The 13,006-nt window shown below is 44.3% G+C and overlaps 2 protein-coding genes across 2 annotated transcripts; one reads left to right on the top strand and one right to left on the bottom strand.

The window, feature by feature from the left end:
- Positions 1-2,559: 2,559 nt before the first annotated feature.
- LEU4_1 (2-isopropylmalate synthase (Alpha-isopropylmalate synthase) (Alpha-IPM synthetase)) lies at positions 2,560-5,698 on the top strand. The gene is made up of 4 exons (XM_007815263.2): positions 2,560-2,835; positions 2,915-3,059; positions 3,161-4,738; positions 4,817-5,698. Exons 1-4 carry the CDS (start codon positions 2,828-2,830, stop codon positions 4,979-4,981), a joined length of 1,896 nt encoding a protein of 631 aa, XP_007813454.2. The 5' UTR covers positions 2,560-2,827; the 3' UTR covers positions 4,982-5,698.
- A 3,364-nt stretch (positions 5,699-9,062) lies between these two features.
- On the bottom strand, positions 9,063-12,537 carry GUA1_5 (GMP synthase (glutamine-hydrolyzing)). The gene is made up of 18 exons (XM_066120471.1): positions 12,145-12,537; positions 12,039-12,077; positions 11,796-11,977; positions 11,718-11,746; positions 11,534-11,662; positions 11,345-11,458; positions 11,120-11,283; positions 10,968-11,064; positions 10,748-10,903; positions 10,667-10,697; positions 10,532-10,602; positions 10,427-10,480; positions 10,189-10,232; positions 10,097-10,134; positions 9,828-10,020; positions 9,735-9,771; positions 9,478-9,669; positions 9,063-9,412 (listed from the first exon to the last, which is right to left on the bottom strand). Exons 1-18 carry the CDS (start codon positions 12,187-12,189, stop codon positions 9,393-9,395), a joined length of 1,635 nt encoding a protein of 544 aa, XP_065974759.1. The 5' UTR covers positions 12,190-12,537; the 3' UTR covers positions 9,063-9,392.
- Positions 12,538-13,006: the final 469 nt, after the last annotated feature.

Genomic DNA, 13,006 nt, shown 5'->3' with positions numbered 1-13,006 from the left:
TACTCTTTTAAAATAATTTTACTTTATAAATACTCTTTCTTATTTATAAAGCTTATAATTAAATAATTAAGTAAAGCTTTATATAAGATATTTAATTAAGAGATAAATTTTATTTACGTAAAAGATTTAACTTTACTTTATAAGCTTTAATAAAGGTATAACTAATAAAAGGTCTTAAAAATCTCTTTTAAATATTAAATATTAAGACTTTTTAGCTTATTTATTATAATCTTTATTTAATTTTAATTAATTATATTATATTATAAAAGAAGTTTCTTTTTAACTTTATTTTAATTACTAATAATTATAAGAGTTTTAATATATATTCTTTTAAGAGAAGTAATATTATATTTTAATATCTTTATTTACTTTTTCTTTAAAATAATTAAGGTAATTATTTTCTTCTTAAATTTCTTTAAAAAGTTAAAGATATTCTTTTTATTAAAGAGTTTAACTTTAAAGGCTTTTTAAAATATAATTAAAATTTCTTATTTACTTAAAGTTTCTTCAAGAATTTTAATAAATCTCTTAAAGTTAAAGCTTATATTAATAAATAAAATAAAGTTTTATTAGCTTATAACTTTAAATAAGTTTTTATTATATATTATAATAAAATTAATTAATCTTAAAACGTTTAGCTTTTTAATTATAAGCTTTTCTTTCTTTAAGTTAAATTCTTAAAGAGAGTATTATTAATAAGAATATAAGTTCTTTTTAATAACTTTTTATTAATTAATAATAAATAAATTAATAAAATCTTTTCTTTTAAATTCTTTTTAATTATTTAATTAATTATATTTAAGAGATATTTATATTAATTTACTTAACTTAAAAATAACCTTTTATATCTCTTTTAAAGATAATTTTATTATAAAAATAATTTTATAGGTTAAAATAATAAACGTTATAACGCTATTTCTTATAATTAGCTATAAGATTATAATTATTAAGAATATTATAAGAAATATTATATTCTTTTAATTAATTAATTAATTCTTTCTCTTTTTAGTTCTTTTTTAATTAATTTAAGCTATTTTAATAAAAGTCTTCTTTTTAATTATAAGTCTATTGATATTTAAAGGGTAAGTGTATTCTTATTTTAATTAAAGACCTTTAAAATAACTCTTTATTTTTAGTTTAATTATAGTAATTTTCATTTTATTATAATTTCTTTTTACTTAATTAAATAGTTTAAATTATCTTTATAATTTACTTATAATTTCTTTCTTATTTTTAATTTATTTTATTATAATTATAGTTCTTTTATATTCTTTTAAACGTAAATATTATTAGGCCTTTATACCTATTTAAATTTATTCTTATAATAATTAAAAAGTATCTTTTATAAGAGATTAAATAATTCTTTCTTAATAAAAATATTACTTAAGTAAAACTATTATTTTTATTAGCTTAAACGTAATATATATATACACTTATAACTTTATACGTGGTATTATAATTTAATTACTTTTTAATTTCTATAACTTACTTCTTAAGAATAATAAGGTTCTTAAATAAGTAATAAATTAATTTAAATAAAGTAATTAAATACTTTTAAAATACTAGTAATTTTAATTACACGTATTATAAGCTATAACCTTTTATAAGTGTAAATAAGTAATTAAATAACGTCAATAATTTAATTATATAATATAAGCTTATATAAGGCTAATTAAAAGACTTAATAAAATATTAATAAAAGACCTTATAAAATTAATTATAAAGGCTAAACTTATTAAATTAAAGACTTATACGTGTGCTTATTCTCTTATACTAATAACGTAGCTATAATTAAATACACTATTTAACTTCCTTTAACTTATAAGTATAAATGCCGCTACATAATAAATAATAGGTAAAGAGAAATAATTAGAAGATAAAACTTCTTAAAAATTAAAATTAAGAAGTTTATTTCTTTAATATTATTATTATAACTAATAAATATAGTTAAATAAGTATCTAAAGCGCTTAAATAATTAAAAAAATTAGAAAAATTTAACTTAAAAGTATATACTTTAAATAAAACATTAAAAATCACGTTTTTAAGTAATTTAAAGCTTACTTAAAGTAATATTATTAAAAAATTATATAAATTATTCAAGTACCTTATTATTTAATTAAGGGTATTTATTATTATATATCTATATTAAAAATGTATTATAAGGTTTAATAGCGGGGCTATTATACTAAAATTAAAGCGTGGTGGGGTATTAAGCGCCCCAAGTAACATACAGTTAGAGGCAATAAGTATTTGCCCACCCTCATGTACCACGGGCCCGGTCTAACCTAACTAGGCTAGATATTTTCATCTGTTGCTGCAGAAACAGTGGCGTTGAGTGACGTGAGGGTGGGCAAATACTTATTGCCCCCCACTGTAGATGAGCGCCCCGAGCAATTGACGTACACAGTGACATGGTCTACGCAGGGGTCCACATATAACTACTGTGCTTGTCCGACCTATCAAAGACCCCGCGATTAGTCACTCACAGTAATGGCACGACGGCCCCGCGGTCGGAGGTGGAAAAGAAAAATGTTGGAGGGGTCGCGGCGAGCGGCAATCGGCTCCTCCGACTTATGACTCTGAGGTGGGTGACTCAACTCAACAACTTCTTCTATTTGCCCGGCCCAACCGCATCCTGCTGCGAATCTGACAAATACTTCTTTCCTCTTTTTCCTTGGGATCTACGTCTTCTTCCAGTCCAACGTCTTGACCTGCATTCTTCTGCTTGCCCGTACGGCTCTCGCCACTCCCCGCAGTCGCAGCCTAACACGCAAATCCCAAGTACCATCGCAACCACTCCCAACTTGCGCTTACACTTCTTTTAAGATGCCCATGTACGTTATTCGGACCTCTTGTTGCATTGTCTTACTGTATACCAGAGATCACACTGACCCTGTGCCAACCGACACCTAGGCTCAAGGAACCCTGGAAGAAATACAAGCCCTTTCCTCCTCTCAACTTACCCGATCGCCAGTGGCCCTCCAAAACGATTGACAAGGCCCCCCGATGGCTGGAAACTAGTCTCAGAGATGGAAACCAGAGCAACCCAGACCCAATGGTACGTACTCCCCGCGTTGTCAGTACTTGGAGAGTGCTCCGCACCTAGCGTCTCGGCCATGTGCTTGGGCGGCCGGCTGATGATCCTGTTACGAATAACAGAACGGGGAGGAGAAATGGCGTTTCTTCAAGATGCTCTGCGATATAGGTTTCAAGGAAATTGAAGTTTCCTTCCCTTCCGCCTCTCAGACCGATTTCGACTTCACGAGACGCCTGGTTGAGACTCCCGGGGCCATTCCAGACGATGTTGCTATCCAGGTGCTGTCGCCCTGTCGACCTGACCTGATCAAGCGCACGGTTGAGGCAGTTACGGGTGCGAAGAACGCCATTATTCACATCTATCTTGCTACGAGCGAGTGCTTTCGGAGAATCGTCTTTAATTACTCTGAAGAGGACACTCTTGAGCTCGCTGTGCGTTGCGCCAAGGTCGTCAGGTCCCTGACGAAAGACGACCCCTCTCAATCAGGCACCAACTGGCAGTTCGAGTTTAGTCCCGAGTGTTTCTCTGATACCTCGCCCGAGTTTGCCGTCAAGGTCTGCAACGCTGTCAAGGAGGCTTGGGGCCCTACAATTGAAACACCTATGATCGTGAATCTGCCAGCTACGGTCGAGAACGCGACCTGCAACGTGTTCGCTGATCAAGTTGAATACTTTTGCAGGAATATATCGGAACGCGAAAAGGTCTGCGTTAGCGTGCATAACCACAACGATAGGGGTACCGCGGCTGCAGCCGCCGAGTTGGCTCAGATGGCCGGTGCTGACCGTGTGGAGGGATGTCTCTTTGGAAACGGCGAGCGTACCGGCAATGTCGACCTGGTTACCTTGGCCCTGAACCTGTATACCCAAGGAGTTCCCTGTAACTTGGACTTCTCGAACCTGAACCAAATTATTGACGTGGTCGAGAACTGTAACAAGATTCCCGTCCATCCTCGCGCTCCATATGCCGGCTCCCTGGTGGTGTGTGCCTTCTCGGGAAGCCACCAAGACGCCATATCAAAATCGATGCACAATCGCCGACGCGAGGGCAAAACCTATGAGGACCACTGGGAAGTTGCATATCTGCCACTGGATCCAGAGGACATTGGCCGCACCTACGAGGCTATTATCCGCGTCAACTCCCAGAGCGGCAAGGGTGGCGCTGCCTGGATCATCCTACGCAAGCTTCACCTGGATATCCCTCGCGGTCTGCAAGTTGCGTTTTCCAAGGTTGTTCAAAAGCAGGCCGATAATCTTGGCCGTGAGCTTCTGGCCGAGGAAATCACGGAACTTTTCGAGAAGACGTACTACCTTTACGAGAACCCTCGGTTTTCCCTTGTCGATTACTCAATCACCCCTGACCGCTCGCAGTCCCCTGCGCCGCCTTCGCCGGGCAAGACACAGGATACTAAAAATTTAATGCGTGTCTTTGAGGGTGTCATCTCAGTCGACGGTAAGGAGATTAAGCTCCGTGGACGGGGCAACGGCCCCATCTCTAGCATGGCGAATGCCCTCAAGGATATTGGCATTGACCTGGACGTCAATGATTACAAGGAACATGCGATTGGAGAGGGTCGTGGCGTTAAGGCTGCATCATATATTGAGTGCAAGATTGGAAACACCAAGGAGACGGTGTGGGGAATCGGCATTCATGCGGATGTGGTTCAGAGCTCCCTGATTGCGCTGTTGAGCGCTGCTACCAATGTAAGCTGCTACGCAATGTCGTCGGGCGCGACTTGTTCTCTCCTGGTTTCAAAAGATCTCACTGACACGTATCTGTAGTTTATCACGAGCAGACCTGGAAGCCCTATTCTCAGGCCGATTGCGTCTCGACCGAAGACGCCGAGCCCCAAAGATGCTAATGGTGCAGCCAAAGAATCTGCTGGTGTTTCTCAGGAGGCTTCTAGTGTGGTTTCTGTCCTGGAGGACAAGGCGAACGACATGTAGAGTAGGATCTGGGGTCATGCTGGAGGGTGACGCGTTCACCGTCTCTTATTTCTGGCTCTTGGCTGTGGTTGTGTGCGAAACAAGGGGCTCTTGGGGATTTCGGTAAAAAAAGCAAAAGCATCCAGAGGCGAAGGTCTCGCAAGGGAGAATGTCGGGGCAATAGGCACTTGTATCCAACCTACTGCACCTTTAAAGGCGAGCTTCTTGATGAACAGAGATTTTGTTGGTCGGGTATATTCTGTCAGAAAATGTAATATATATTCTGGTCCGAGTGCTCAAAGCGTAGACGCTTGTAGAAGACGCAAAAATGCGCTCCAGCACGCCAGGCGGCCTTCGCTGCGCAGGGCCTTCACGACAGAGGGTAAGAATGCATGCGAAACGCCAATCCCTGTTCAACGCGTGAGTTGCGTTTCATTGAATGAAAATGAATGGCTTTACGGGTCAAGATTGGCCCTAGTCATGACGAGCGAAAGGAGCCAAAACCTCCACACAATTGTTCGTGCTTAATCCCGTCTATGGCGGAACTCGCCGAGATGGCCTTGTCTTGGACCGGCCAGTACTCACCATGGTACAGGATCCGCGTGGGCTTCTACTAGCGACGTGAGAGCGAAGCATCCTGTAGAGTATATTCTGACAGTCGGGCCTTGAGGCATGCAGGAACATCCGCATTTTGGCCATGAAGAACCGACGATGCTAAAGCAAGAATTTCCATGTCCCTCTGGAAGATCTGAAAAGTATTCAAATGGTTTAAGAAAGGGTGATGCCTTGATTGTCTATGGCACCTGTAGATGGTCAGGTCGCAAATAGCCCATGAATAGCGGCAGGTGCCCGGTCCTTTGACTTGTAGTTTGGGGGTATTGCTTGGGGCGCTCATCCATTTTGTCAATGGATAGGATAAAATCGATACACTCTTTGCCAGCTACCTCCACTGGCATATCCTGGGGTGATGCTAAACCAGCTAACGTACTGGTTGACGAAAAATGGATTGTTGACTTTGGTGGTGGACACGCTGAAGGCTGGGTACCAAAGGAGCTAGCAGACACAATTAAAGGTGATTTCGTGGGCCTTGGAAACATAAAACAGTTTATCCAGAATCCTGAAAGCATGTCATTTCAGTAGAGTAATGCAGTAATGGCGGGGCCGGCATGATGTAGTATGATGTCAACGGTATCTGTTGTATTCTATTCCATGTTCTTCCTCAAAATAGTGGTGGGTTGACACCCTTTACTGTCGAAGCCGCCTAAAGCGGCGGCAGTTCCCGCCAAATTCGGCGGTGTGAACAGCGCCTCCCGCATCCTGTCTGTGTTTTTATCATCGACGGGATTCGATGCAGACGACCATGAACATACAGTCTGTGCCAGGAGACGGATCCAACTAGTCACAGGCAGCCGCGCCTCCGGTGTTACCTCGCAACCCTCCGCTGCTCGGCAACAAATCCGACACGTTCAGGACATTGCCACTAGCCTGACGGGTAACATTGTGAATGCTGAGAAACTGGCATGAAACGATCAAAATTCTTCCGACTCTTTTGAGGGCCTCGAGAATAAAACTCTGCCATCTGCTTATCAAGTCACAGAAGCGTCGATAGAATGTCGGGCTTAGAGGCGCCCTCAAGAACGCAGCCCAGCTTCCAGCCGAGATTGTACGCGTCTTGCATAGATGCGTTCATGCCTTGGCCCATTGTAGGCATGCGAGTGTGGGCGTCTTCTCCAGCAAGAAAGACCCTGCATGTATCGACATGTTTCTCCTAATGAATGAGCAAAAATTTGCTATTGAGGACCTATGATTGCCTTTTGCCAGAGTCAAATGCCGAGGCCAGATCTTGTCCAACCCACAGCAATCAGTACAATTATTGATATTATTCGAGTTTCTTGCAGTGAATACTTGAGTAACCTATAAACAGAAGCCCAATCGCAAACTTTAAAGTTGAGCTGATGAGGCTTGAACACGGGCTGAGCATTTGCAAGTGTAGCTTCGGCGGTAAAGCCGGATGGGTGATCCCATGGCTACCATGCGTTGACTCGTCTAGCTAGACAAAGAGCCCGACGAGGCGATTCTCCCTTGAGACAGTCATGACGCTTCCGCACTCGGAATATATTACACACGTTTGTCTAATGTCCGCTGTCAAGGTTGGAGTGACGGGAAGTCTTCTTATCCTTGTCAAACAGCCTACGGAAATCAGTCAAAGGGATAATACCCATTACCCCAGAATCTTCTCCGTTCTTTGCCCCCTCTGCGGGGGGAGCCAAGCTTTAAGTACTTCTCAGAATGTGTCCAGACACGAATGGAGTACTCTTCTCTATCGTATCCAATCAAAATGAGACTGACGTCACCACGTCCTTCCCTGCCGCGTGAAGGGACGGTTAGCACCGCAGTCACACCTTCTCGGTTCTGACTGGTTAAGTACCCACTTTTCGGAAAAAGTGTTAGGTACGGAGTGACTGGCCCGTGGTCCGTGGTCCTCATATAGACCGCATTTGAATGCCAGGTTGCTCTCTGACCCAGAATGGGCGCCGTCGCAGCCGACCATGTTTTCTACGACATTAGTTATTTTCCTGAGAATCAAAAAGCTACAATCACTAAGAATACTACCTTTTTTCGAGCCATCTCCCCCCGGGCGTGCTATACCCGTGAGGGTCAACTTGACTTGAGCACTCGGAATCTCGCACAGACTCATCAAGATGGAAGGTGAGGCGGGCGTAGTGTTTCGCTGGATAGTTATTTTCCCCTTGGACTGGATATACCGTAGCAAGACCTCTATTGCGCCTTGGTTAAGCCCAATCTAGGCGAAGCGGATTGGGCATCTTGATTTCTCGCCCTCTGAGATCGCTGCATCTGGGCAGGATTGTCGGGGTTCGGATTCTGAGTTTCGGATATGCAATTTGGTACATGGCACTTACCCAAGAGCAAATCTCGGTTGCACCGCTTCCTGCTGATATTATTTCTTGCGCGAACCCAAAACTGTAAAATCTCTAGTTTCCTGGACTGCAACCCATCAGCCTGACCAGTCGGTACTCTTGCCGCCTCGTCGTCAAGGATGCGAGCCTTGATATCCAATGGCTAGCCCGCTGCCCAACAGGCCATAGTCAGTCCGGGCGGGCCAGTCCCGACTATTAGGAGATTGACAGAGTCATCGCGGCCCATTGTTTGTTCTTCAATTGAAACGGGGGAAATAGTGCAAATCTAGTGTTATCCCACGCTTTATGGCCGTTTGTCTGTAAGCAGCCTGATCCGTTATATATGTCGAAGCACAGAAGTTGAAAATTGATGACGTCGTCAATCCTAAACTTCTGATCAGGCCCTTCCGTTAATAAAAGGGGACACTTAGCCTGACCCGGGACAGCCCTCCGACGCGCTAAAAGTTGGTGTGCTGACATGCCCGCATCATCTTGTCACTATGAGTGCAATACGATATTTGCGTAACAACCCTAACCCTAAGCCACTTACCCTGTGTTACACGGCCAAAGCTCAACAACCTCACCGCCCAACAAAGGGGCATCGCCGATGCAGGTCCTGGAGGTTACACAGACTGAATTCATGACCCGTTGGGGGCCTGAGACATGGCTGTTCTTTTCATGGATATATAGTGGTCACTTGCCCCTTCCCTTCCCTTAGAAATCAAGGACCTTTGACATCCTACAAGGTTATTACTGAATAGAGTCATTCCGCTCCGAGTCCTTACTATCGAGCCTTGTCACAGTGTGCGCCAGTAGATATTGACCATTCCGATAGCTCATCGGAAGTGGATTCAAGTTTCTTCTTCAAGGCAGAGATCCTCTTCGCTTTGTTGGAGCATTTCCCGGGTCTTCTTAGATGTTGAATGGCACAATAGACTGGCCGATACGACGGATTCTGCTGTTTGACTTGAGGCCGTAACAGGGTCTGAAAGTTTTGCGCCGACTGGAGAGGTCCTTTCGTCGGCTGTATGAGCCTCCGAAATTTCCTCAGTCTGGCTGTTAGATGAGCAGAGGGTGAGCTTTGGGGGTCCCGTTACTCGGACTATTCCGAAGGGTTATAACGAGATGAAGGGGCCTGCATGGGAGAGATGAGACCAACTTGCGTATCCAGTGGTCGAAACTGATGGGAAATGGCGTTTTCCGCATGATTTCTACATTCGAAAACTTGCCGAGCTGACCGCCTTTTAAAGCGCGAAGAGACAATGATTCTTAAACAAAACCTTCATCACAACTAACCGACTCCTGTTTCCAGATTAGGGTAGCCTTTTTTGTGGATTATATCAACAATAGTTTGCCGGCTCGACTTCAGCTCAGCTATACTCAGGGCCGCTCAGGTTCATTCTGCCACCGCTGTAATCCAAGAACTAGGCCGCCTAAGCACAGCAAGAAACCGACCAGCTTATAGGCTATCTTATTAAAGTCCTATTAAAAGGCTATTCTAAGAGGCTATACAATTACTCCAGTTCGATTGTGCCTATTATCCTCCGTCAGAATTATAATGCGTCAAGTAAAAGCAAGGGGCATAGAAGGGGCACTCACCTGGAGGCTTCGATGTGGTGTCGTATACGACCCTCGCAATGCCGTCCACTTCGTTGACAATCCGCCTGCTAATAGCCTTCAAAAGACTCCACTTAAATTCGTATGGCTCAGCGCTCATCATATCCAGGCTGGTCACGGCTCGCAGAATGCAGATGTAGCCGTAAACCCTGGCATCTCCCTGTACACCGACGGCTAGGCCACAAATGCAAGTTAGAAATCGCCTCAAGTACGTCAGTGCAAGAGCAGAGGGAGTTTACCTCTGTTCGTATCAAGTGCGGCATAGGCTTGGGTGACCTAAACTTTCTCGTTAGGAAGCCTCTTTCGGACGGCTGGGTTTGGTCGCGTCGAACCTCATTATAGATCCCGGCCTCTCGGATCATGGAGATGAAGATGTGATCCGCCTTGCGCACAATGTCGACTCGCTCACGGGTGACCTCGCCGATGATCCTGATCCCCAGACCGGGTCCCGGGAAGGGGTGTCTGCTAATGAGCTCCTCATGGATCTGCAATTGCCGACCGAACGCCCGCACTTCGTCCTTGAACCTATTGGACCCATGTTAGCACGACAAGTAATCACCCTCACTGTTAAAGTCCGTATACAGGACCGAGGGTAGCGTACAGCTCTCGAAGCGGCTCAAGCAGCTTCAGCTGCGCCTCCTGTTGTTTTATGTTAGCCTCTTTCATCACCAAATATCTCATAGTTCAACTTACGCCGTTCTGCATACGAGCAGGGAGCCCTCCCGCATTGTGATGAGCTAAACGAACCTTGTTAGTAGAGGCATTCCGCTTGAAGGCGGATGGGAATTGGGAGGTAAGTCCAATGTGGCGAGGGAGTTTAGAGTCTGACCCTTGATTAAGGTACAGCTCCAACCTTGGCAGACGGCTTGGAAGCCTCGCCGTTACACCCAAAAGGGGGAAACAAGGAATGATCAACAGCTGAAAGACGTACACTTAATTGTAGAACTGGCGGCTCCCTTGAAACTTAAGCTCTCCACAATATCCGCTGGACGAGGTTAGTAATCCCGATCTCTGGTGAGCAGGGTGGAGTACTGACCATATAGTGTCCCCTGAAGGAACCACTCAACCTTTCCGGCACGAGGCGTGTTCTCTGCCTCTTTCTCAATACTGGATACAGGGTTAGGTCAAGTTCTGCGCGGTTTAACAAGTCATGGGGCGCGCGCGAGCTTACCGGAGTGCCTCAATCTCGAAGAGGTCAATGACTTTCTGAGTCAATACGATAGGCTTGCCAGCTTTTAAGGGGTTGACTCACAAGTCCCGCCGATAATCTTCCTCTTGGCTTCAGGCTCCGTGACCCCTGCAAGGCGGTCAAGGAAAAGCTGGGATCCATCCACCACCGTGAGATTGATTCCTAGGTGCTTGTCTAAAGTCTCTTTGACTTGCTCGCATTCGTTCAGACGCATCAGACCTAATGGACATTTAGAACATCACTAGTAATTTGGTGGGCATGTCCTACAGCGACGTCATCGTACCCGTGTCAACAAGAATGGCGTGAAATCGGTCTCCAATAGCTTCCTTCATCAGCTTGGCAGCCACGCTGCTGTCCACTCCCCCCGAAACCGCCCCAATCTGTGGATTTATTAGCAGGTCCAATTTTGTCGCTGGGGCAAACAGAAACACATACAACCTGGGCGTTATCGCCAACCAACTTTCGAATCCGAATAATCTCCTTTTCCGAGAAGTTATCCATTTTCCACTCTGCTTGAGCGCCGCAGATCTTAAGAGCGAAGTTAGCAAGAATATCAGTCCCCCGCTCTGTGTGCGAGATCTCGGGGTGGAACTGGATGCCTATTATCCATACTTGTCAGCAAGCTCTAGAATCAGCCTGGCCTAGCGAGGACACACATACCAAAAATCGGCATAGACCTATGGGCAATGCCGGCAAACTCGCTGTCCTTAGTGGTGGCAATGGTCTCAAAGCCGTCGGGTAGATGAACAACCTTGTCGAAATGACTCATCACAACTACAGAAAGAGAATGTCAGATACGCATCAGATGGAGCTGGACGAGGAGGATCTGCATAAAGGAAGTGAACGAACCGTTCAAGGAGTCTCCTAGTCCCTCGAAGAGCCGATCGGCGTGGCTACCAAGCTTTCGGATAGCCATCGAGGTTTCCCCGTACTCACGGTTCTGGCCGGGTGCTACACTGCTTGGATCTACACGCCACGCTGGAACAATACTATCAGCTCATCATCGCATAGAATCAAACGAGGGCGAGAGTACCAATCAGTTGATTGCCGAAGCAGATGCCTCTATGACATGTTAGCGACCTTTCCATCGTGTCCTTGGTGTATAACGTACAGCACGGGGACACCAAGCTCAAACACCATCGGATCCACGCTTGGGGCGTCGGGGGAATACACGCTAGATGGTCCCCCGCTTAAGATGATCCCAATCGGTTTCCAAGCAAGATCTTTGAGCTTTTGAGTACAAGGCAGCATCTCAGAGTACACCCCAAGAGACCTAAGCCGTCTCAAGATGAGCTTTGGAATTATTAGTGCTTGATTACCAGAGTAGAAGTAATAGTATTCAAGTGAAACGAACATGACTGGTCTGAGATCCTAAATCCAAGACGAGGACGGTCTTGATAAAGCAATAATAGTCAGCTCAGAGGGTATTAGATAGTGAACACGGACTTCTTCGAGCTTACGTCGAAGGTAGTATGCGGCGGCGCCGCTTCACCCGTGTCGCTCATTGTGCAAATGATGTTTCCACCTAAAAGGTCCAAGAAGAGAAGAATAAGGCTCTATGCAAATACACGAACCGTAGACGAGCGAGGAACATCGTGGCCAGGGAAAAATTTTGATGCGTAACCTTCGGGGGCTGACTAATCTACCCCCACCACGATTCTCCACTGTACCACAAACTCGGAAGCCCCAAGCACTCACGAGATTGACAAAATAACCAGGACCGAAAGAGGGTATTGGCTTGCGAATTGTAAAGTGAAACCCTTGAAAGTGATGCCAAAATATGGCGTTTTTTAAGACGAATTAGTTGATATTATTGTCTTACAATTCGAACGAGAAATGCGCCTATATTGGCCTTTCTTGCACCAATGATGCTGTATTTAGGTGTGTAAGAGAGGGATTAGTCCTGGGAGTGGGCCCACACCATGTACTTCGTACTAAAGGGCTAATCGCACGCTTATTTAGATAGAAAGATGATCATGTGACATGTCATCTCTGCCTCCAAGTGTGACACGGTTGCATCTGCCACCTCACACTATTTCCAGGCCCAAGTTTCTCGCTCGATGGAGCCTCGAACGATCCTCGAACACGCTTGAACACCAAGTCAGCTTGGTTTGTTCAAGTGCCACGATGCAAGTAGGGTTGAAGAAGAAGGCATTGGAGAGAGCCGCTACTGCGCCACACGACTACCTGCCAGATCTCGACGAAGGAAAATTTTCGCCGCAAAACGGCGGAGACGTCCGTATTTGCACTAGTTGCATTCAGAGATAACGAAAGCGAGCTGCACGAAATGAGGTTCAAATAGTCCGAGGAAGAAGACACCTG

Source organism: Metarhizium acridum, assembly GCF_019434415.1.
Source record: "Metarhizium acridum strain ARSEF 324 chromosome Unknown scaffold_276, whole genome shotgun sequence".
Taxonomy (NCBI): Eukaryota; Fungi; Ascomycota; class Sordariomycetes; order Hypocreales; family Clavicipitaceae; genus Metarhizium; species Metarhizium acridum.
The sequence above is the reverse complement of the archived record's forward strand: the minus strand, read 5'-3'. Positions and strand labels throughout refer to the sequence as shown.